This window comes from Trachypithecus francoisi, unplaced genomic scaffold (assembly GCF_009764315.1).
Source record: "Trachypithecus francoisi isolate TF-2019V2 unplaced genomic scaffold, Tfra_2.0 Lachesis_group4, whole genome shotgun sequence".
In the NCBI taxonomy this organism is placed as follows: Eukaryota; Metazoa; Chordata; class Mammalia; order Primates; family Cercopithecidae; genus Trachypithecus; species Trachypithecus francoisi.
In genome coordinates, this window is record NW_022681469.1 from 29,589,424 (window position 1) to 29,615,269 (window position 25,846).

General features: G+C 44.2%; 1 protein-coding gene and 1 pseudogene across 1 annotated transcript in view; both read right to left on the minus strand.

Annotated features, from left to right (window-relative positions):
• The window catches only part of STRIP2 (striatin interacting protein 2), a 58,342-nt gene that overhangs the window by 15,183 nt on the left and 17,313 nt on the right, over positions 1-25,846 (minus strand). The window contains exons 4-18 of the mRNA XM_033193003.1: positions 25,660-25,794; positions 24,057-24,177; positions 22,879-22,947; positions 22,563-22,669; positions 21,719-21,846; positions 20,443-20,646; positions 18,636-18,871; positions 18,309-18,374; positions 17,504-17,567; positions 16,244-16,315; positions 13,591-13,665; positions 12,497-12,594; positions 11,900-12,026; positions 9,187-9,287; positions 5,926-5,992 (exon numbers count right to left, since the gene is read on the minus strand). Coding sequence (XP_033048894.1) covers positions 5,926-5,992; positions 9,187-9,287; positions 11,900-12,026; positions 12,497-12,594; positions 13,591-13,665; positions 16,244-16,315; positions 17,504-17,567; positions 18,309-18,374; positions 18,636-18,871; positions 20,443-20,646; positions 21,719-21,846; positions 22,563-22,669; positions 22,879-22,947; positions 24,057-24,177; positions 25,660-25,794 — 1,670 coding nt within the window. The remainder of the gene's footprint in view (positions 1-5,925; positions 5,993-9,186; positions 9,288-11,899; positions 12,027-12,496; positions 12,595-13,590; positions 13,666-16,243; positions 16,316-17,503; positions 17,568-18,308; positions 18,375-18,635; positions 18,872-20,442; positions 20,647-21,718; positions 21,847-22,562; positions 22,670-22,878; positions 22,948-24,056; positions 24,178-25,659; positions 25,795-25,846) is intronic.
• LOC117072643 lies at positions 117-343 on the minus strand (annotated as a pseudogene).

Sequence of the window (25,846 nt, forward strand, 5' to 3'; positions counted from 1 at the left end):
GTCTCAAAAAAAAAAAAAAAGTCCGATATAAAAATGTACATGACCTAATTTTTACATCATAGTAAAACAGGCTCTTTGGAGAGGGGAGATGGATTTCTATGCTGAATAGCCATCATTTATACTTGTTCCAAGGTTTCTAACATGATATTATTTCATTGTATTACCACTATTCCAATATTGTTCTGTTGCCCACTGGTTGCCATCTCCACACACTCATCTATCACAAGATTCATAAAGGGATCAAATTCCCACAGTATTCTTGGACATGTCTGCCACCATTTAATTTCAATGATAACTTCTTGTCTATAAATTTTTTCAACATGGGAGGGTGAGTTTTGCTCATGGTGTCTACATGGGCTCATAGATGCCTTGAGATGGAATGCATGTCCTCTCTCTTTTTTTTTTTTTTTTTTTGAGATGGAGTCTTGCTCATCACCCAGGCTGGAGTGCAGTGGCGCAATCTTGGCTCACTGCAAGCTCCGCCTCCCGGGTTCACGCCATTCTCCTGTCTCAGCCTCCCGAGTAGCGGGGACTACAGGCGCCTGCCAACGCGCCCGGCTAATTTTTTGTATTTTTAGCAGAGACGGGGTTTCACCGTCTTAGCCAGGATGGTCTCGATCTCCTGACCTTGTGAGCCGCCCGCCTCGGCCTCCCAAAGTGTTGGGATTACAGGCGTGAGCCACCGCGCCTGGCCGCATGTCCTCTCTCTTGCTCCTGTGGCAAGCCCAGCAGTCTTGCATCTGGCATCACCCACCTCATTAGCCAATCAATTGTCGGCATTTTTTTTTTTTATTTTAGTCTTTTCTTTACCAACACCATTATAGAATAATTTTCTTATCATGTGGGTTTTTGATAAATCACTGCTAGATTAAGGACATAGATCTGGATAGCCTAAAAGAGAGTAATGATTCTCAAGTGAAATAAGTGGATAAGGAGGAAGGAGAAAAAAAATATTTCAAGATTGTTTAGGAAACTTTAACAAACTACAAGTGCTCCAGTAAGGGGCACTAACATACCTGGATATGTGAGTTTGAAAAATCATCCTGGAGATTCTAATCTCCCCAAGAACCCATTACAGAAATAATGACCAACAGGAAAATTGATATAATGCTAAAAAAATTTTATCCATAGTCCTTTCTTTGCATAAATAACTCATGGAAAATGGATATATGCCTTATGGTATATTTACAGTATAACTCTGAAATACATGTATGTTTACTCATAAATGCATAGTTTTAAATAACATTGTAGGAATGTACACATAAGTATAGAAAGTAAAAAAAAATCAATATAATACATATAAAATATTTAATATTTTCCATCCCCCAAAGCATTTCCTTACACAGCCTACATTTCATACCACTGCTCTCAACAACCATTCAGATGCTAAGCATTGCAAAATACATGCTGAGTCCACCTCCACTGCCTTCTCCAGCAATCTCCTTTCAAAGACCACACTTAACTTCCACATAACATACGTTCACCATCCTTCATTGAAGTTTGGAGTTTTATTTCAATTTTTTCCTAGCTTAGTGGATTGAGTATGAATACCAACATTTGGAGATATACAAATTTTTAAACTTCCTGTACCAGCTGAGAGGGGAAACTACTCAGTATATTGGTGAGGATGGCCTATCTATAGCTAATTGTTTTGACAAAATGGGAATACTTCAGAAATTAATATGCCATTAGCTCTACTTTTATTTCATGTTCGTCATGCTTTTTAGAGTTTCAAATAAAGTTGAATTGAATTCAGTTCAAATTCAGAAAAGTGAAAAAATATAAATCAAGACTACCTCAGCCCAGCGGTGGCTCAAGCCTATAATCCCAGCACTTTGGGAGGCCAAGGCAGGTAGATCATTTGTGGTCAGGAGTTCAAGACCAGCCTGGCCAACATGGTGAAACCCTGCCTCCACTAAAAAATACAAAAATTAGCTGAGCAGTAATGGCACACACACACCTGTAATCCCAGCTACTTGGAAGGTTGAGGCAGGAGAATCGCTTGAACCTGGGAGGTAGAGGCTGTGGTGAGCAGAGATTGTGCCACTGCACTCCAACCTGGGTGACTGTCTCAAAAAAAAAAAAAAAAAAAAAAAAAAGACTACTTCAGCCCAATAGTTCCACTTCTAGGAATCTAAAGGAAATAATCAAAGATTCACGTGCAGCTGGGCATAGTGGCTTACACCTGTAATCCCAGCATTTTGAGACGCCAAGGCAGGAGGGTCACTGAGCCCAAGAATTTGAGACCAGTCTGGGCAAAATAGGGAGATTCTGTCTCTAGGGAGATTGTATCTCTAAAAAAATTTTTTTTAATTTAAAAATTAGCCAAGCATGGTGGTGTGTGCCTGTAGTCCTAGCTACTTGGGTGGCTGAGGTGGAAGGATCATTTGACCCTGGGAGGTCAAGACTGCAGTGAGCTGTGATCACACTACTGCACTCCAGCCTGAGCAACTTCGAGACCCTGTCTCAAAAAAAAAAAAAAAAAAAAAAAGATTTGCATGTAAGGATGTTTGTTTTGGAGTTACACAAGGAAAACATAAATAAATGTCAATGACAGAGAAGAATCTTTTTTGAAACTAAATAGTGGAATATTATGTGTAACTATTAAAAATTATGTCCTGGGCCAGGTGTAGTGGCTCATGCCTGTAATCCCAGCACTCTGGGAGGCTGAGGAGGGCGGATCATGAGGTCAGGAGATCGAGACCATCCTGGCTAACACAGTACAACACCATCTCTACTAAAAATACAAAAAATTAGCCAGGTGTGGTGGCATGTGCCTGTAATCCTAGCTACTCGGAAGGCTGAGGCAGAAGAATCGCATGAGCCCGGGAGGCAGAGGTTGCAGTGAGCCAAGATGGTGCCACTGCACTCTAGCCTGGCCGACAGAGTGAGACTCCATCTCAAAAAAAATAAATAAAAATAAAAAATAAATAATTTTAAAAATTAAAATTATGTCCTCAGCTGGGCGTGGTGGCTGACACCTGTAATCCCAGCAATTTGGGAGGCCAAGGAGGGCAGATTGCTTGAGCCCAGGAGTTCAGGATCAGCTTGGGTAACACAAAGACCCCATCTCTACAAAAAATACATAAATTAGCCTGGCATGGTGGCATGCCTGTGGTCCCAGCTACATCCAGCTACTTGGGAGGCTGAGATGGGATGATCACTTCAGTCCAGGAGCTTGAGGCTGCAGTGGGCTGTGCTTCAGGCCAAGTGCACTGCACTCCAGCCTGGGTGACAAAGCAAGACCCTGCCTTCAAAAAAGAAAGAAAAAAATTGTCCTCTAGAATGTTTAATAAAATGATATTGTGAACATTTAAATTTTGCTGCCAAATGAAACATCTATGTATAAAGTCTTGGTTTTGTTAATGTGTTTATATATGAGTGAATATATATACATAATTGCAGCAAAATATTAACAGTGGCTATATGCAGGTGACATAAGAGTATTTTTCTTCCTCATACTTTTCTGTTTCTCCAGTTTTCTGCAATACATATATTTATTTTAATATCAGAAAACAAACTTAAAGAAAATCCTATAGCCATTCGTGGTGGCTCACGCCTGTAATCCCAGCACTTTGGGAGGCTGAGGCAGGTGGATCACCTGAGGCCAGGAGTTCGAGATCAGCCTGGCCAACATGATGAAATCCCATCTGTACTAAAAATACAAAAATTAGCCGGGCATGGTGGCACGTGCCTGTAGTCCCTGCTACTCGGGAGGCTGAGGCAGGAAAATCACTTGGACTCAGGAGGTGGAGGTTGCAGTGAGCTGAGATCGCACCACTGCATTCCAGCCTGGGTGACAGAACAAGACTCTTGTCTCAAAGGAAAGAAAAGAAAAGAAAGGAAAAGAAAGGAAAAGAAAAGAAAAGAAAAGAAAAGAAAAGAAAATCCTATATATTCAAATAGCCAATACATTTTCTGTGCTTGCCATTTGTTAAGCCTGAAAAAAAGAGATATATCTTACTCATCTGAACACTAGTCTTTTTCTGAGCATAGAAGTCACAAGTTTAGATAAACCATACTGAGGACCTATGTGGAATAGACTCACCAGTTACTGCAGCCCATGACTGGGTTCATTCAAAATTCAAGCAAAACAAAAAGTCTGTGGTTACGAAATGAAACCACCAGGTGCCACTATTGCTTCACAGAAAGGAGTAAAATAATTAGCATGACTATTTTTTAGGAAAAATAAATACATGCTTTCACTCTGGGATAACACTAAAGTCTTCTTAGAAAACATATAAATCATTATGTTCACTTCATTTCAATAATTTTATGCACATATCCCAAAGGTCAATTGGGAGAGATGTGAAAGCGTGGTTCCTATCAATTCCTATATATGAACAAATAGGGTTGGAATTGAAAATAAAGAACACATCATAGGAAGAAATAAATTCAGGCCATAAAAGTTGACTTTATCTTCTGAAATGTCCTACTAATAGCAGAATTTTAATGCTACTGTGTACCACTGTTACTGTGGAAAATGTATTCTTCATTCCAACTCTGAATGGCAGGGGATCATGTCTCTCTATCCTGACTTCCACTTTCAACTGGTAGCTATTTAACTTCTCCATCTATAAGATAGTAATACAACCTCATAGAGTAGTTTTAATGATTGAATAGCTACGTCTGTGTAGTGTGGGTAAAAAATTTTTTTTAATAAAAAATTTGATAAAAGACTGACTAGCATCATAAATAACATAAAGAAGGTTAGACAATTTATTACTTCTCTGTAGGAATAAAAAGCTTCCAACTCCTTTGGCTGCTGAGGCCATATCTAAATAAGACCAGGGAACCTCTCTATCCCAGTGGTAAAAAAGGGTGCTAGGTTGGTGTCTCAGGACATAGGTCTTTTGACTCATGTCTAATTCAGGCTCTGTCACCTATGAGGAGTAAACCATGACGAGTCACTGGGCCTTCAGGTTTCTCATCTTCGAAATAAGGGGGTTGGATCAAATGGCTCTTAAGCCCCCTCTTAAGTCCCCTCCAGCCAAGAATCCTATGGTTCTATAAAACTTGTACCACAGAGATTGTCCGTCTATTTTTGCATAATATACTTTTCTGACTCAACATTTTGCAGGAATTACAATTGGACGACAAAGGGTTGTAGTAACCATCGGTGCATGCCATGATTCAATCATTTACCATTTATTGAGCTCTTCAATGTACCAGACAAGGTACTAGACTCTAAGGATATAAAAATGATGATACTATCTCTTCCTTCAAGGATTCTACAGTCAAATTGAGAAACAGACACAAATGCATAATTACAATGCAACAGGCTGGAGGTATGGATTGTGGCATATCTAAGGAGCTGTGGCAATACATGATGAGGTAGGTACCTCATCTTCAGTATGGCTGTTGTTCAGTCAGTTTCATGGAATTGAGAATAACTGTGAGTGATTTTCTGATTTGCCTAGAGCTGTTTTCAAGATGAGAAACTTTCTGGGCAATCCTTTTGTGGCTATACAGACTTTTGCCTCCGAGAGACTTAGACAAGTATTTTCTCAGGTACACATTGCTAGGTTTATAACCTATATGAAAACAAGAAGTGAACTCCCTGTAGCACAGCAGAAAGAAGACAGATAATTATTTGAGCTAGACCAGAAGAGATTCTCCTGCATTTAGCATAGATATTCACACTCAATTTCAGTCCCATTACGTTTCTAAATTCCCTCTCCTCCTTGGTGTTTTTCACTGGCTGTTTCCTCTTCTCTGAAAAATGCTAGGCTAAGCTTTTCCAGATCTTTCTCAACTAGGTCAGCAACTCTAAACCCCTGCTGCATCTGTGCTCTTGCCAATATACCTTCATTGATCTAAGACTCTCAAACCAGGGCATTAAGGGGTTGGAGAAGAAATGAAAGAGCAAATGCCAACCTGTACCACCTAGCAATTTCAAAGGCTACCAAATCCCCATCTGCTTACCAGACTTTCAGTAGTAAGCTCCGGCAAATCCTGGATGGTGCAGCAAGGGTAATCCAGGACTGAGATGCTGTAAGGTGCAGAGATAAGGACAGGCTTTAAGGTAAATGGCAGCAGCAGGAATTGGCTGTATCTGAAAAGGGCAGGAGTTATTTCTCTCCAGCAGCCCCTATCCAGTTCCCAAATTGCTTAGTGACCTCAGCTGAAACTGAAGGCTCTGGTGCCAGGCAATTCTAGCTCCAGTCTCCTTTCCTGTCATGAGAGGAACCAATGAGTTCTTTGAGGCTGGCCCCCATCTGGTAGATGCAAAACAGAGCAGAAAGAGAGCCTCTTTTCTTAGCACTCCTTGCTTCTTTAAAGGAATACGTAAACTTAAGTGCATTTGTGTTTCTGCATTTAACTGTATGTGCGAATATAACTGCTCCCACAGACATGGTCCAAACCCATCCCACCGGATAACAATCTGAGGATGTGAGGATGAAATGATCCTCCCGTGTCTCTCACCAGATCTTTCTGAAAGCTGGGAGCTCTGGGGAATGATTACAGAAGCCACTCCTAAAGGAAGCTTGAGACAGGGGCAGCTTCCTATAGAAAGGCTAATCTAGGAACTCAAGAATGATAATAGCTGACAGTGGGGGACTGCAAGTTACAGCTCTGTGGTGAGCCCAGGGAAGCAGGCACGAGTTAGGAGGGGAAATAAGGCATTGCATTATGACAAGGACATAGTTACAAAATAAACGACAGCTCTCTCTTTCCTCTTCTCCCTTCTTCATTGACACAACATAGAATCTGGACTAGCTAATCTCTAATGCTCCTTCTGGTTCTGACATTCCATGAGGTTTTCAACACCAATCTATCTGAACTAGTGCAGTTGGAAATGAATAAAGGATGTTGGCAAAGCAGTGGCTATAAAGACGAGTTCACACTGCTATAATGAACCTGTCTCTACATTTCAAAAGTCAAAATTTCTATACAAGCAAAAGGCAACAATTTATTTGGCCTGAAATGTTTACCTTTGTCCAAGAAACTCAGACAAAGATAACCTGGGGGACCAGGGTAGGAGAGGAGAAGAGTCAGCTTGGGAGAGGACTGTGTCAAACTACCTGTAATGTTGTTCATCATCTTGATTCACTCTATCGGATTTTCCCATGGTTGCCAGTTCTGTACTGCTCCATTAGGATGAACATTCTTGGCTGGCTCATTCACCTATCCACCCACCTCCTACTGACAAAGCCCTATGGCAAAGTAGGTGCCAGCGACCAGGAAATAGGGGTGGGAAATCAAAGATAGATTTGTTCCTTTCTCTTAGTGAATTGAAATCTAGCCTAAGGGGGCATAAAATTAATTTACAAGTATCTAGAACATCTAGACTGTAAGATCCATGAGAAAATTCTGCAATAATGAGTTGTGATCTCCAAGTTCTCAGAGATCATTCAAAAGTAAAACTTACAGATCATGCATAAGAGGATCATCTTGTTCAGGCCAACCTTAGCAAAAGGTGTAGTCTGTTGCTACCACTCTTCCAACTCCAAATTGAACCAAATGGATATCTATTGAATTGTCTGTCCCCCCCATTCTAGGTCCATGGGTGCAGAAGGAACATTAAGTTTCTGTATACCACTCCCCTAGCCACAGTTGATCTAGGGGTGAACCTAGGGAATCTGGAATAGGGATTGGAGAGTCAATTCAGTCTCTGAGGTGGGGCATGTTCAGCTCATATAGACATATTTCACTATGCGGCCTGAGAAGCAAACAATGCAGACTGATATATTTGTCAGTGAGAGAGGAAACTGGAGTGGAAATACAGAGGCCTGGTGTCTTACAGATAGAAGTGGAAGGCTTTCTGGGCTCCCCACACTACAGACCACCCTGAAGTCCAGAGCTGCGTTGCTGTCCTAGGTTCCTCAAGATGACACATGTCATTTCATTCTGACAAAGTCACTATTCTGCATAAGTCTAGTCCAGCTAGCTTTGGTTACTTTTAACCCAGTGTTGACTGATACACAGAGGTGCCTGCTTGCAGTTGTGACCCTGACACAGCCTGACCTGTACTTCATTTTCCCTGGTAACTCAAGTAGCACATCTGAAGTGCCAATTTTAAAGGGGTCAGCGCACAGGTCTCCATATTATTAGGAAAAACCTATCCTCCAATGCTTACCCTCAAGGGAGAGTGTTTAAAGCAATCTTGTATATGCTAATATTAACCAATGCTTACAACATTTCTATGATATAGTCAGAAAAGGTATTCTTAAAGATGAAAATACTGTGGTTCAGAGAAACAGTGTCTTGCTTGAGATTACATAACTAGCAAGTGGCAGATCCAGGTCACGAATCCAGGTCTCATGACTTCAGGTTCCATAGGGGGTGTGTGTGTGTTTTAAGCTACATATAAGTAGGCTCCCTCTCCATGGTGGAATTTCAGGCAGTACTGACAGACTAGTGTGGCAATATCTCTAGTCACCCCAACTATGAGATTAGCCCTCTTACTTCTACTGTAGGAATTTTGCCTCTGGTAAACTCTATTGATTAACATATTTCCAGTTCTTGTGAAAGTAGAATATTAAGGAACAAGGATCTATTCTGTAATCCCCAAGTCCCTGCTTGGCTGGAGGAATGGAAAGCAATTTGTATTCACAGGGAAGCCTATGTTCTGATCCTGTCTCTGATGCTTACTTAAGGGGTCTCACCAGCTTGTTAATTTTGTTAATATCTCTGAATTTGTTTCCTAATTGGCAAAATGAGAATAAAACGTATAATAACTCTTAGCATTGCTGAGGAGATTAAATAATGAATGCAAAATACCTTATTTTTTTAAACTACAAATTGATGTACCCTAGTAAATTCTATTATGTACCTTCAGTTATAAATTTTGTATAATGCATTACAGTTTACGAAACAGCAAAACTGTTCCAATTGCTCCAACTTATGATTTATACTAAAATAAGGCCTGGCCAGATAAGCAGGTTGTTTCACAAAAAACAACCCCTGGATCCACCTGACACAGAGCTAAAAACTCATCACTGCCACTTCATTTAAGTCATGACATTTTTCAGTGTTTAAAACTATTAAAATACAAATACCTCCCTAAAGAAGGCACACCATACACTCCATCAGCTAACACTTCAAGAAAATTAAATTTAACAGTGACAGCTCGAAGACAGGAGGGACTAGGGACACCAGGAAAACTGAAAGGCTCAGAGATGATGTAATTTTCTCAACCACCCCAAAATAGCCCCTTGAAATATACCTGTCCAGAGTTCATACCTGTTTTTGGCAGTGATGTATGACAAGATATTTTGATTGAAGAACTTCAGGATCAAGGGGATGCAGTTGGCAAATACCAAATGTTGCGATACATATTCAAACTGAATTAAAAATCAAAGCAGAAAGGGCTGCTTATTTGGAGGAGAATGGAAAATATGTTTGAGAAAAAGAGAGGAAGTACAAATCTAATATCCATTCCTGAGACTATCTACTATCTACTATCCACTTGTGTTATCATCAGTCTTCCTGTCTAGGAAATGGGAAGAATCATCTTCACCCAGCCCATCCTACATGGAGGGGGATAATCTGCAGTATATGTCACAAGCACAAAATAAAGAAGCCAGAAAATAAAATCCCACTCCAAAACATAGAAAGAATTGCTGTGAGATTTGTTCCTAAGCCCAAAAGGAAGGGAAGGCTCCCTGAGGGAGTTGTTTTCCATGCCAAACCTCTGGCTCATAATGTTTCAACTGTGATTGATATAGCAGGGACAGCTGCAGCTTACTCCTGGCATCACTCAGTCAGGATGGTGACAGCACATAATAACCAAATGGACCACTGGGCTCCAGCTCCAGTATGTCTGGTATACCATATTATCCTTAGTATTTAGAATATCAGTAAGTATACTGGCTGCTTGGAGTATGGGGGGAGGGGGAAAAGAATATTAGTAAATATTTTAATTAATGAATGAATGAACAAGAGCCCTTCAGCCAACAGATACTGCATTGAGAAGTCTAAGGTGTCTTTGATAGGCTAAATACCAGAACGTGGAGACTCCATTCTGCTCTTCCAAATCCAGATGTGGTTTGTATACAGGACAACCTAATGGGGCAGTTGCCATAAGAGCAGTGTCATGGGGGTTATGTTACCCATGACACACTAAGGAGCGTCAAACACAGTTTATCTCCAGATCCAGAACCTAGTATTCTAGTATAGAAATGGGGTTGAGAAAGCAGAGAACCATGGTGTTTTAAATCCTCAGCTCTCTGATCGCCAACAAGTAGCCAAGCAGCAAGCTAAGCTGCCTTACGGCCCTGGGTATGTAGTTAGAGCAGTGGAGTCAGCTTATGCCAAGACCACTTCCCTCTTCTGTTCAATATTTTCTCCCTGGAAAGTTATTTATTTTATTCGTAAAATCCAGGGTATTTTCCAAAGCCCCAGACAAAAGAGCCAACACATATCCAGTATCATCTGATGGAAAACTTTGTTTCAGTTTGAGATGTGCCTGTGGCCCTGTCAGGATTCACTGACACACACTGGCAAGGCCCATCAAGCCATCCACCTGTCTGGCTGTGAATCCACACACTTCCCACCAAGAAAAGCAGAAGTAAACACACATCCACAGTTCTCTGTTCTCTTTCCACTAGAAACACTATCTCCTATCTACCCCTACTCCTCCCAGCCCTGCTGCTGCTCAGCAAACACTGGCAAAAGTGGGAGCACTCAGGGCAACCAAACACACCCAATGATGTCTTCGAATGTATGAAAGTGGAAATACTCTGTTTGATAGGGCCATGGACATAGACCCTGCAGAAGTCTCTCTGTACTCTGAGGACCTGCTTTTCTACCAGCAAGCTTGATTCTGACTTCATAGGAGGAAAATGGGGTACAGCCTCTGGGCAAGCATGAGAAGCATTCTTCTTTTCCCCGTGGTCTCCTCACAGACAGGAGCATCCATTTGCTGTCCCTATCTTGTCCCTATATCTTGGCAATGCCCATGAAACCAAGTCCAAACTCCTTAGCATGGCAAACAATGTTTTACGGGGAAAGCAGCTTCTTAACTTTTCTTAGCTTTGATTTCGTCATCTATAAAAGAGGTATTAAATAAGACTACTTCATAGGGTGGAGAGAATTAAATGAGGACCTAGACAAGCTTAACAGGGTGCTAGGCACAGGATAGGTGCTCAGTAATTGTGTGCTAGCATATAGATTATGATATGCTCCCTGCCGATTCCTCCAGCTTCATGTGTCACCAGACCACGCCCATCTTTCCCCACCCCAGGCAGAACTCCAGCAACATTTAATTACGGTTTTTAAAGGTACTTTGCTCTCTCTCTTCCCCCCTGGACTTTTGCATATTAGCTTTTCTGCTTGAAATGCCTCCTGTCCTCCTTCCCTAACAATTCTCATATCCTGGCTAACATCTGTTTTTTTAGGACTCAGGTTAGAAGTCATTTCTTCTCCATCTCAAGCTGGATTAGGTGTTTCCATAGCAACCAGTGCTTATTGGTATCAGCACACTTATCTCTCTGTAACTGGCTACTTATGTATCTGTATCCTTTATAAGATTTCAAGGCCTTGAAGAGCCAGAACTGTGCCTTATTCTCAGAATTGTATCTCAAATGTTGGAAAAGTGCTTCACATATAGAAAACTACGGTCAATATACCTTCCCCCCCATTTTTGTGAAATGCTTACATTCTCTCTTGCATTGTTTTAAAAACTGGCTGGGCATATTCCTAAGAAGCTAGAGATTCCTACCCACAACCCTGAGATAACTTACAAGGGACACAGACATCTGCACCTTTCTAGGACAGTTCCCACTCCATAACCCTACCCCAAGCTCATGCAATGGGTGTCTGGATTCCCTGAGGGAGGACAAAGAAAAGGCTGGAAGATACTCATCAGAACTAAAAGGGCCCTTGCACCCTTCCTTTGAGAGATCGGGCCTGGAAAATACCCAAGACCTGTGGAGAAGTGCTCCTAGCTGCTCACCTGGTAAATATGGTTGAGTTTGAAGTGTTTGAGGAGTAGCAGAAGCAGGGTAGAGATACTCTTTACAATAATCTCCTTGTGCCTGTTCACATCGATGCCCAGCTTCATGCTCTGGAGAACAGTGATGCTACAATGGGGAGAGAAGGTATTAGCGCAGAGTGTGGCCTTAAAGGGAGCCCTGCAGGGATCCAGGTATTTGGGTCTGATATAATACATACAAGAGAGCCAGAACTTGGGAAACTTGAACTTCTGTGCCAGGGAAACCTCCAGAGTTCCCACTTATGAGCCTGTCTGAAGAAATGCTCCATTGATTTCTTTGTTTCTGTCTCTCTTTTGGCAAGCTCATCCCTTCGCAATGTTCACCCAAATACCTGGGCAGCCAGTCGCTGACACTGGTGTCACCCTCCAGATCCTGAGTTCTGAGCTAAAAAGAGCTAAGCAGAAAGCCCTGAAGGGGGAAGGGGGTACTGGTGGGCAGAGAGGAGGAGATCTCTTTGGAGACAATCTCTGTAAGTGTTAACAAGGTGAATGGGGACTAGAGAGAGCCTGCAGACAAGACAGCTAGTATCCAGCAGCTGCCCCCGTTGAAGCACTCACGGCATCTCCTCAGGTAGGACATCTGCCAGGATATTGATAGAGTCTGTCTTAGCCTTGGAGGTGGGAGCTGCAGCCAGCAGAATCTTAAGCAGAGCGATCTGGGAAGTAGAAAATAAAGAAATTCACCACTGTCAAATCCACTCAGCAAGGGAGTGATTCTTCCACACCCTAACTGCCCTATAAAAAGTGTTTTAAAGCCATTCTCCAAGTTCTTCCCTCAATGACCATATCTCCCCAGTGTCCAGAAGAGCAAACAGGTGCCCAGTCCTGAGAGGCCTGCCTGTGAGGCTAAGGAGAAAACCAGAGGGAGCGCATTGGCTGTTCTGCTTCAAGACTGTTCTTTCCAGGGCCTGGCATGGTGGCTAATGCCTGTAATCCCAGCACTTTTGGAGGCCAAGACAGGCAGATCACTTGAGGTCGAAAGTTCAAGATCAGCCTGGCCAACATGGTAAAACCCCGTCTCTACTAAAAATACAAAAATTAGCTGGTGTGGTGGCGCATCCCAGCTATTAGGGAGGCTAAGGCAGGAGAATCACATGAACCTGGGAGGTGGAGTTTGCAGTGGGCCGAGATCGCACCACTGCACTCCAGTCTGGGCGACAGAGTGAGACTCCACTTAAAAAAAAAAAAAAAAAGACTGTTCTTTTCAAAGGGGAAGATGGAAGGAACAGAGTGAGAGGGACAGTGTGTAGAAATAAGGTGGGAGGCATAAGCCCAACTTCTCCCACTCTTTTCTTTCCTCTAACCCGAACCATTGGCATCTTCCCCACTCCCAGCCTGAGGCTATCTAGTACATGACAGACCACAGGAGATCTCAGAGGGACTACAGTACTTATCTCGGAGGAGGGTCCCCAGTGTATCCTGTAGAGACCCCAACTTATTCCCCACCCTTCCCAAAGAAGGACTAGGGAGAATAGCACCATCAGAGGAGCACTGAGGAAAGCTCAGAATTTTCATGTGTCAGAGAATGCCTTGCTAAAGGCACAAAGGCTCAGAAAACAAGTTCAAGGGTTAGACAGGTCTGCTTGAAATGGTTTTTAGTTGTCTGTTCCTTGCAGCAGAGAAGGGCAGCTCTGGCCTAGCCATCTCCTTACCATATACTGAGGGAGGCTGTACAGCATTCCCTGGTAGAGGATTTCACATGGCGTCTCTGGTACCACCTCTTCCCCCTATGGCAAGAAATACATGGTTTGCCAACGCCACTTTCCAGGTGACCAAAGGCTTTATTTTCTTGGTTATGAGGGGTGACCTGAAAAGAGCACTAAGCTGGGAGTCAGATCTAGGTTTCTACCCTAGCTGTGTTAATGACTCACTGTATGACCTTGGATAAGTCACATTCCTTCTCTGAGTCCTAGTTTTCTCTTCAACAGGACCATCAGGTTGGCCTGGATGACCTCTCAGGACCTGGGAAACTGGAACAGATGCTACAGAAACACTTCCTATGGTGTTGATCTGAGGCTGAGAACTCTAGAACATTCTGTAAGCCTGGAAGGAGAGGTAGGTGGCTCAATAGTGAGGGTTTAAAAGGAAGTTGGGTAACATATGGCCTGGCGAAACAGGAAGGAATATCAGCAAAGAAGCTTTTAAGTGGATGGAAATGATTTTCTTCCCCTCTCCGTTCACCCCTACATCACTTTCTCCTTTCTGACCAGCCCCCTCATATACAACTATCTCTGTCCTACTGATGACATTAACGAAGCCTTTTATCAGAGTGGGGAGGCTGGGGCCTCAGGGACCCAATAGGCTGCTCAGGTCACTGTCATCTTTGACCAATGCAGTTCCCTTCCTCCTACAAGGTCCCTCTATTACAGGGCAAGGGTTCACTGCCATGAGACCCTGAGGCAGGGAAGAATAACCAGCCTCCTTCTGTCCCACACAACTCATCTGCTGCTTAAATGGATGTAAGTCCTAAATGGACATTCAGCGGAGCCTGGCAATCCTGGCATGTTTGCCTTCCTGCTCTCCAAAAGGCCGATTTCAAACCATCTTCCCTCTCCTCAAACCAACTCCTTTGTCCACCATGCCTAAACAGTTGCTGATCCTGCCTCACACTTCATGGAGAAAACAGAAGCACTCAGACAGGCACACACTCATCTTCTCAACACCAAATCTACAAAGAGTCTTCTTCCTTCCTTCTTAACATGAAAGATGAATCGCCTGTGCTCTAACAAAGGCCAATCTCCTACTTGTGCTCAGGATCCCACACCCATTTGCTTTGTTGAATACCTCAGTCCTGCAATTATCCCCTCTTGGATCATTTATTTTAGGACAAAAAAATGCTCTAGTATCTCTCAGCTATAAAACATCCTCCCCTTGACCTCACATTCTCCTTTAGCTACCATCCACTTTCTCTCCTCTTCACAAAACTTTTATATCATCTACCTCCTTTTTTGACATTCCCTTCAATACACTCCAATTAGGCTTTCAGTCCCACTACTTCACTTAGAGTTGCTCTTATCAAGGTCATTATCTTCATGTTGCCAAATCCAATGGGCACCTTGGTTCTTAACCATAATGCCACTTATTAGTAGCATTTTACCCAGCAGATCACTCCTTTTTTCTTGAAAGACTTTCTTAGCTTTTATGATGATATCATAATCTCCTGGATTTCCAGCCACTTCACTGTCTTTCGTACTCTTCTGGCTCCTTTCCTGACACATCCCCACCTCAACATACTGGTGTGCCCCAGGACTCTGTCCTGCCTTCCATTCTCTTCTGTCTCTACTCCCTCCCTGGGTTATCTCAGTCAGTTCTATGGCCTTTAACACTGCCTATAAGTGTTACAAACAACTTCCGAATTTATTTCTCAAAGTCAGCCCTCTCCCTAGAATTTTAGACTTGTATTTCCAATTGCCTGCGGCTCCACTAACGGGCATCTAAAATTTAGTATGACCAAAACAGAACTGTTGATATTCCCCCCCACATCCTGGCAAATGGTACTTATTCTTGATTTCTTTCTTTGCCTCTCTAACCACATCCAAATGCACTGCAAGTCTTGTCAGCTACATCTCCAAATCCAGGTCGGCATCATCTCTCACCTTGACTATTTCAAGGGTTTCCTAACTAATCTCCCTGGAGTGGGTCTATGCTTTTCTGGTCCAATCTTTACACAGAAGCTAATGTTTTTAGACACATAAATCAGATCATATCACTCCCCTGCTTAAAATCTCCAAAGGCTTCCTTCCCTTTGACTATGAGTCCACTTCAAGTTTTCTACCTTTGTTTACAGGCCCTTGGCAAAGTGGCCTTAGGCCACCTCTCTGACTCTATCTGTAGGATCCCGGCCCTCGGCCCTGTGTTCTAGCCACAACAGCCTTCTTTCACTACCTCTGACACTCTAAACCTGCTTTCCCCTTGCTAAGGCTGTTCTCTCTGTTTGGAATGCTCTTTCCTCTGATGTTCCTATGGCTGGCTCCCTGTCCCTCAGATCTTGGCTTAAATGTCACCTTCTCAGAGGTCTACCTACTGACTGCCCAATCTTAGTAGTCTACCGATGCTTCTTTCATGTTATCCTGTTTAAATTTTCTTCATTGTATTTACCATTCTTTGATAGTTTGGTTTACTTAACTTTTTGTTTTTTATCTTTCTTCCTCAACTTCAATATATCATGAAAGTAGGGACCTTGTCTTGCCTGGAACACAGTTAGAGCCTAATATGCTGAAATGAATGCATGCACACATGCTCTGTTACAACACTGAAGACAGATTTTCTTCTACTCTTCTCCTGTGCAGGACCTCCTTGGCTCACCAAAGACATAGGGCACTTCTCCAGCTCCTCTTCATTCTTGATCTGCACATCTGCGATGGAGATATACTTGTGCTGACAAAGATAAGAAGACATCAACAAGGGCTGAGGGCCTCATTCACATGTGTACCCATCTCTTACTTAAATTCCCCAAAAGCAAGGAAATATTCTGCTTATGGGTTTGTCACCCCACATAGATATGAACTCTTTCAAGGCAGGAGTCTTAATCACCTCTGCATCATCAGCACCAGTCAAAGTGCTTTGTGCACAGTGTTTCTGTTTATTCTGTTTCTACATTTGCTGAAGAGCAGCAAATACCTAAGCATTTATCTTCAAACAAAGTGGAAGGGTTGCCAGGCGTGGTAGCTCACGCCTGTAATCCCAGCTCTCAGGGAGGCAGAGGTGGGAGGATAGCTTGAGCCCAGGAGTTCGAGACCTGCCTGGGTAATATAGCGAGACCCCATTCTCCACAAAAAGGAAAAAAAAGAAAAAAAAAAGACAAAGTGGAAGAGGAAGCTAGAAACAGGTCCCTGCCCCTGGACCACTGCCCTAAGAGTTTTGATGTGTGTGCATGTATGCACGGAGTGATGACTCCATGCATACAATGGATATAGAGCAGGCTCCTATTCAATCCTGGGCCTTTGGAAGTCAGTGGACTTATGGAGAGAGAGAAGTGAAAGGAAAAGAAGCAAGGAATGGGATGAGAGAGAGAAGAATGGGAAGAGGAAAAAGAAATGAGAGGAAGAAAGGAGAATTTTAAAATCTACCTGAATATAGGAAACTGAGTAAGTAAAGAGAGACCTAAGCTTTCCTAATTGGCCAAAGGACTGCAGGGGGAATGCAGAAGGTCCAGAAAGAGTCTGGTATAAAAGCCCCACCCGGGCCAGGCGCGGTGGCTCACTCCTGTAATCCCAGCACTTTGGGAGGCTGAGGCGGGCGGATCACGAGGTCAGGAGATCGAGACCATCCTGGCTAACATGGTGAAACCCCATCTCTACTAAATATATACAAAAAATTAGCTGGGCATGGTGGCGGGCGCCTGTAGTCCCAGCTACCCGGGAGGCTGAGGCAGGAGAATGGCGTGAACCTGGGAGGCGGAGCTTGCAGTGAGCCGAGATCATGCCACTGCACTCCAGCCTGGGGGACAGAATGAGACTCTGACTCAAAAAAAAAAAAAAGCCCCACCCAGTATCCAGGAGCCTGGTAATCTGACCTGCTTTGATGGCTCCCTATCCCTGAAGACTGAGAGCCCACCCCGGTCACCTGCTTTAGGGTCTTCACACTCTCATGGATGGGCCTGGGTAATCCAACCAATGTATCTGTGTCCCTGTAAAAGGCCAGACATACCAGATCATAAGCTTCCAAAGTACAGAGAACTACTGATACCCCAATATCCCCCTAGAGTCACATGGACCATGCTACTTTCAACAACATCTACCCCCAGTACCCTAGACCTTCCTCTGCAAGCTTGTAGGTCCCACATCAGTGCTTCAGGACACAAAAATAATAATAGTACACAGAAATGTTCCTGGAAATCAGGAGACTTTTATAGTCTTTTGGGTACTCACTTGGTGTGGGAGTGGTAGATTCCTACTTAAAAGGGGTATAGCCCAATGACATCTTGACTGTGAAACTCCACTAATAAAGACTCAATTTTCAAGAGGCCAGTGGAAAGGATTCATGAAGATGGGGAAATGGGGGAAGATTGGTTCCATTCTAACCATGTCTCTTCTTCACAGAATTTTAGCCCATTAGAGCAGGAAGGGCCCATAGAAACCATCTAACTCAATAACCTCAGGAAAAAATTAAGGCCCAAAAGAGAAAGGACTTGTTGCTCAAAGTCCTACAGTTGGCTAAAAACACAAAAGTTATTTGAGGAAAAGTGGAAGAAACTCAAGGAAAAACAAATCCACAGAAAGAACCCAAAGTAGTCACTGGGAGTTGTCCACGGCCTAGGGGCTCTAGGTTACATTATGACTACCAGGCACCATCCCTCATTCCAAGCTACCTGCTCCTCTGGCCCCCTAGGAACCACTCTATAGTCAGTTCCAACCATTCAGTCACTTACTGCCCCAGGGTGAATCCGATGAACTTGTTCCTGCTCATCTCCAAGAAGTGCTCAATGTCCTTCTGTCTGAGCAGATGGTGGAAAGACCAATCCCAGAGAAGGGAAGAAAAGCAAACTTTGAGAGAGAGAAACTTTCCAGGCTCCTACCCCTCCAATCAGAGGACTGGAGCGGTGGAAAAAGGCAGCAATCAACAGAAGGAATTTCAAACCCAGGAGTTCTGACTGCCAGACCAACTTAACGAGCCTTGAATACATAGACTACCTCATCTTGGGCCTTTATAGACTGAAACCCCAAAGCATAGGGGTCCCTGATGCTATTAAACCTACCTGACCTTTGGGGCCCAGGGCAGGCCCTTGGGAAAAGTCACCCGCTCAGCAGAGAGGGGTGCCTCTGAGGGTGGAGGTGGCACCAGAGGGTCCTGCTCTAGCAGGTCTAGCTCTCCATCCAAGGTTCGTTCTCCATCACCAGCAGACTCCTCTTCCTCCTCTGTGGCTGGCTCCTCAGTCTTGAAGAGATCCCTTTCATTGTAGATGTCCAGGCTGTCCTGCTTAGTGAGGAGTTGCTGGAGGGGAAAGAAAACAGGGTAGGCGTGCAGAGAGCTCACTCTGGGCATCCTTGTCTGAGGCCACCCCATATCCACAGACCTCCAGATTTCAGGGAACATGGAATCTGAACACAGCCCTTGTGAAAACATCCAATTCCCCACCTCAACCCTACTGTCCCCACCCAAACCAATAACAGAACAAGAAGTTCTCAGGCAACCCTGCCATTAGCCAGGGAACAGAGCATAGATAATCCCAAAGTCACAGTTACTTAGCTTTCAGAAAGCAGTGATGCCTTTTTTTGCCAGCACTTTCCTTCCTAATTATGCTCTGCTTAGGTGAACATTCAATTAGTTTGCCTTCTGTGAGCATACACCAGCTGGCTGACTGAGGAAGAGGAGGACAGAAGCTTGCTGCTAGGCAGAGGGAAGCAAGTTTGGAATTTTAAATCTTGTGACAGAGAAAAAAAGACTGGACAGAAATAGGCCAAAAAGTTAACAGTGACTGTCTCTGGTTGTTAAGATTGTGGGTGATTTTTCTTTTCTCCCGTCATCACATTTTTATATTTGTTCCAAATCTTCTACAATGAGTAAGCATTACTTTATAAAACAAAAATAAAGGTTAAAAATTTTTATTGCAGATAATGGAGACTGGATTACTGAGCACTACTGTCTAGCCTGTTGATGAACTCAAGTAGGTCAGGCAGGGGAGTTTGTAAGAACATAGTCAGGTCTCAGTATAACCTGTCATTCTGACCTTTTCAGGACAGCAGACTACAGTCATGTGCTGCACAACGATGCTTCAGTCAACAATGGACTGCATACATAATTGTGGACCCATAAGATTATAATACTGTATTTTTACTGTGCCTTTTCTAGGCTGAGATACACAAACACCATTGGGTTACAATTGCATATGGTATTTGGTATGGTAACCTACTGTACAGGTTTGTAGTCTAGGAACAATAGGGTATATGCCTAGGTGTGCAGTAGGCTATGCCATCTGGGTTTGTGTAAATACACTCTATGATGTTTGCTCAGTGACGAAATTGCATAATGACACATATTTCAGATTGTATTCCTGTCGTTAAGTGTCACACGGTTATATACATAGACCCCTACCCAGTCATCTCTTAAATGTAAGCCTTTGGTTCCGGGGCCAGTTAAGAGTGTGGCTGGCTGACAGTAAACCTTCCTGCTGCTTCAAAATAGTAAAATACCTTACCCCAGAAAAATGGATTAGGTTGGAGACTTGTTCCGGTACCCTGGGTCCCTATTCTCAGGATTATACCCTAATTGTTGTTCAGAATGTAAGGAACTCCAGGCACTGAGGTTCAGGCCAATGATTCTGTAGCAAGACATGGCTACATGATGTGATATCACAGTGTCACATCACAACAGCCCAGAGGGCTGTCAGGGCTGGGGGATAGAGTCAAACTGGAGACTCTTAAGATTTCAGGTTGGTCACAGGGCCAACCCAGGCAGGATGAGCCAGGTCATTTACTGCTTTTTCCTACCACATCCAGAGTAGCTTAGAATCTTGACTTTTGGACAGTGAGTGCCACAATACCATTGTCTGCTTCAGTCCATACCCTTCGAGAGCCACGGCGGCCTCGCAGCTTGGAGGGTGGGGGTGCCAGCTGAGACTCTCCCAGGTCAAGAGTGTAAGAGGGTGGGGAGGCAGCACGCATGCTCTTCACCACCTGGATACTGTCTTCAGCCAGTGGAGGCAGGCCCAATTCTGCCCGCTTCTGTACTTTGAGAGTCTGCAGATGCTCAAATCCACCGAGGGTAAACTAAGGAAGAAACAGGAAAGGGGCAGAGAGAGAGGATGGAAGGGAAGTAAGAGAGAGCCAAGGTCAGGGAAACATGGATGAAAAGAAAGAGCCACAACCTCCAGTCCCTTCAGAGCTTTTCCTTAATAAGGAGGTAGTAAAACAGAAAGAGGCAAATATGATTACCATCCCCATGGCAACTGAGGAGCTCAGGGGTCAGGATAAAGCATTATTTACTGCTCCAGTATGGGAAATATCACAGAAGTTAGGAAAGGAATTCCTGGGGGCCTCCTCAAAAAAAAAAAAAGAAAGAAAAAAAATAGGAAACTATCTCCCTTTTTAATGAACACATCCAGGTGCTATAAATCCTCAGAGTCACTCAATTTCCTCTGCAGTCAAGAGGCAGTTCCCCCTATTAGGCCTGCCTTGTGAGATGGGAGCCAAAAATGAAGGATCAAGTTGAATAACTAGTAACAAAAACGTAACCACATATTTATAAGAACTTCATTATTTTTTAAAAAGCAAATCCTGGCCAGGCACAGTGGCTCATGCCTGTAATCCCAACATTTTGGAAAGCCAAGGTGAAAGGATTGCTTGACACCAGGAGTTCAAGACCAGCCCGGGCAACACAGGGAGACCTGTCTGTAAAAAAATTATTTTTATTAAAAAAAAAAAATACATATCCTCTGTTTATCTGGAGGGAGGGCAGGCACTCACCCCAACCTTTTATAGCTAGAGAAACTGAGGTACAGAGAGTTGCCCAAAGTTTCTCAGTATCAGCAAAGACCAGATCTACCAACTTTCAACCAGTGTTCTTTCCATCAAACATTGGCTTTAATAAGAGAAGGTACCACTGACATCCCCAATTTATGGAGTGGCATATCCCATCCATCCAATAGAAACATGAAACCTATTCTAACATAGAGCATCTGATGTCTCTAGGACAGCCCTGTTGCCCCTCCAAATTAGCAGTTGGCTAAGGGCTGCCCTATTCTGCTCCCTGGCTCCAGCCTCCTGGAATGCGACTAGAACAAACTGAGGTGGCATAGGGTATTGCTGATCTGATAATGTGGGAATGGGGAGAATCACTCACCATGACCACCTTCCAGAGCAGAAGCAGGACCTTCTTTATGGGGAAGTGAGGAGCCAGGCCACTGCAGAACTTGGTAACCATGGAGAAGAGTAAAAGGGCAAAAGGCTCCTCATTATGCATGGAGAAGCCTAGGGGTGAAGAGAGAGGGGAATGAGAAAGTGAGGATGAGGCAGCTAAAACCTTGTTCATGTAACCCTGATTCTGGACACACAGAAGAAGACACTCACCTCCCCTGAAGAATTCCAGAGTACTTGGTCCTGAGAAGGAGGCTTAGCCCCCCAGAAGGAAGCCCCTCAAGGGCAGGAAGGTAGGCCATGGAATTAAAATGGCTTAGGCCCCAGAGTTTAGGGTGACGCTCTGGGGTTGGATGTCAAACTAGAAGTAACAATAATGAAGACATTGCTTTCTGGCTAAAGTACTCAATGTCATTCACTTTCCCACATCAATAAATATATTTTTAAAATCCCATAGGCCTTCATATCCTATCCCTGTCAGATGACAACACCAACTTACATTTGAGCAGAACTCAGTTTTCAAGGTGACTCAACTCATTTTTTCATGTGGGAATCGTGATGGAGTGGGAGAGGAATGGCTATTCCCACGTATAACCAAGGAAACCAAGGCATAGAGAAGTTACATGGCTGGTCTTAGCTCATAGATACAGGGGGGCAATCAAGCCCAGCCCTTGTGCCTGCCATGCAGTATCTCTGTCCTAAAAGAAAGGACATTAATTTTAAAAAAGAAAACAAAAGAAGAAAAGGACTGTGCCTCTCCTAGGCAGATGCTCTGCTTCCTCTCTCCCATTAGCACCCCATCCACACCTTCCTCAAGTGCCATTTCTTACTTAATTCAGTGCGGAAGGTCTCCCGGGCTGTCCTCCACCCACAGGGGTCTGTCTCTCGCTCCAGGCGAATATTTTCCACCATTAGGTACATAACACTCAGCAGCACCCTGGGGTTACAGAAGAGTCACAAGAGGTTCCCAAGGCAATTCCCAGCCCACAGTCAGAGACCTCAGGGATGGTATCTGTGGGAGCCCAACCCAGTGAGATTAGCTAGAGGGCAACTTCCTAATGGTCTGAGTCATCTGGGATTTGGGGAAAAGGTTACCCAGGTGCTAATCATCCGCCCTGTTCCAAGCCCATAGTTAGCCCCACTCACCTGAGCTCTGTGCTATCAGCTATGGAGACAGCTGGTTTCCGAAGGGCACTGCTACAGGCCTGGCTGTTGCTGCCAGGGGGAGGAGAAAAAGAACAGGAATGCATAAGACCTCTTTTCTCTCTGTGCTCTTACTTATCACTCACACAAACATGAGTGCTTGCCATTCCCTGGCTAGGCAGCCACTAATGAAACTGGTCTAGGGTAAAGGAGCCGACAGAATTCCCTTGCCACCTCAGCAAACTCTCTTATATATGGTGAAGACAAGGCAAGGGCAGGATCTGTGGTATCCACTCCTCTTGCATTCCCCACTATGCTTAGTATTGTGCTGGACATAAAACAGATGCTAAGAAACACCTGATGAATAATAAGCAGATTGCACCCTATCTCAAACTCCTGGGTGATAGGCATAAGACAAAACAAGGGGTCACTGTAGTGGTACCAGCAAATAAGGCAACCTCTAGAACTATAGCCCATGAGGGAAAGAATTGGGCACAGTGACAGGAATTGATTTCCTGTCTTTCTTGGGTAATGCACTCAAAACAGTTTCCCTCTTGAATTACAGAGCTAGGCTGAGCTAAGAAAGTCCTTGAATAAAAAAGAGAACCCACTCAGGATAGGCCCCTGAAGCCCAGGATTAAAGCTGTAAGTGAGGCAGAAGCTGCAGATGTATCCAGCCTCAGGGAGGGAGAACAGAATATCAGAGAACATGGCTGGATGGAGGGGAACTGTCAATGAGCTTTGGGCTGAGGTGTGAGTAGACCCAGTTCCTCTCAGGAGCTCTCTATAGTGAGGGAAGCAGCACAGAATATGAGGCCCCTTTAAGGAATAGGGGTTGTGGCCGGGCGCGGTGGCTCAAGCCTGTAATCCCAGCACTTTGGGAGGCCGAGACGGGCGGATCACGAGGTCAGGAGATCGAGACCATCCTGGCTAACACGGTGAAACCCCATCTCTACTAAAAATACAAAAACTAGCTGGGCGAAGTGGCGGGCGCCTGTAGTCCCAGCTACTCGGGAGGCTGAGGCAGGAGAATGGCGTGAACCCGGGAGGCGGAGCTTGCAGTGAGCTGAGATCCGGCCACTGCACTCCAGTCCGGGCGACAGAGCGAGACTCCGCCTCAAAAAAAAAAAAAAAAAGGAATAGGGGTTGTGTAGGCCAGCCCTTCCCCTAAGGCTTCTCACTCAATTTCCATGTGGAGTAGCTCCAGGAAGGTGGAGAAGGTCCCCATCTGATACAGCAGGAAGCAGTTGTACCTGGACCAGTGTAGCACATCGACCTCTGAATCACATTCCCCAAAAGTACCTGAAGGAGCAGACAGTTGTTACAGGGGTTGAGAGATGGCAGTATCCCAGTTCTTTCTACCCTGCCCCATGATCTTAAGATTTTCCTATAATACTCTGCCCAATAATTAGGCTGACATAGGTATGACAGGGACCCCAAGAACTTCCTGAAATGAGTCAGGGGAGAAGAGAGGTAGTCTCCAGGGTTAGGTCCAATGTGCTCATCAATGGCCTGTCATCTTAAGGGTGGGTTCTCCCAGAAGCAGATCCTGAGGTAAGTAAGGATTCCAGTGCAATTAGCTTATTTGGGAATCATTCTCAGGAATCATCAGTAGAGATAGGGAAGAAAAGGAAGCCAAAAGAGTTCACTCAGGGGATAACTTTGGAAATAGTATAAAACACACAACTCACAGTTATTCTATCCAAGAGGGGTGAGACAGTCAGGCTATCCATCTACTAACTCCTGTCAGTCACTGGATGAGGGTGCTAAACTAAAGGAGCACACTGATTCCCTACACTTCCTGGATGCCCTGTATGGGCTGCAGAGAAGGCCCTTGGGCAGAAGCTGGGCATGGTGGCACATGCCTGTAATCCTAGCTACTTCGGAGGCTGGAGCAGGAGGATAGCTCGAGCCTATGAGTTCAAGATCAGCCGGGGAAACATAGTGAGACTTTGTTTTAAAAAAAATTAAATAAATAAAGTCCTTGGGCAAACACATGAAGGTACTGGAAGCTGGAAGTTGGCCAGAGCACCAGATCCAAGAGATACAGGAGGGCACAGTCCTATTTGCTAGTCTTCTTTTCCCCTAATGTCCACCCTTTCCCTTCTTTATTTATTATTTCTTTTTACAGTTTTTTTTTAGCTCCCAACTGGTTGGTTCTGTTAACAAGCCTCATATTTATGATCGTAGGCTTATTTTCACTCCAGCTAGGCTATCTCATTTCCCTTTCCAACACCTGGCTAACAGGTTTCTTCTGACCAGCTTTCCCCAGTTACTCTATTTAGGTCTGATCATCTCCAAATACTCACAGCATCCACTCCTGCAGCTATGTTGGCTTGAACTTTCAAAATGCCAATGAGAAACAATGCAAGGGGTCCATGTGTATCTGTGACACTCTCCTATTTCTCCTCAGTTTTGGGGCCAGGCCACAGTTGATGTCTTGTCTCCATGATCAGCTAGTGGTACATCATCAGCTCTGGCCACACTGACCCTCTTGCTAGTATTCACATATGATTATAGTACAGGGTAGGGAAAAGAAGAATCCTATAAAAAATTCTGACATGCCTGGTAAGATAAAGGCAGATCCCAAGGGATCTAGAACAGCACTCAACACTATCTCATCTTCCTCATAAGCACAGGTTACTCCTAGCACGTGACAAGATCTGTCCTTGAGAGGCAAGAAACCTTGCTTTCCCAGCACAGCCTGCATCATCTCAGCCCTGATAATGCCCACTTCCCTCTCAAGCCTCCACCCCTCTAAAGCTAGCAAGGGTAGTCACTCACCTTGGGCCAGGTAGAGAACAGCCCGGGCCACCTTCAGCCGCCGTTCCCTACTGACCACCTCTAGCCGGTCCAAGAGTCCCATTATATAGGCCTTTTGGGCATCTTCTTCCAACTCCAGCCATTCCTTGCCCTGCACTGGGAATAAAAGGCCATATACATCTAGTGTCAGCTATTGCCACCTTTCCTG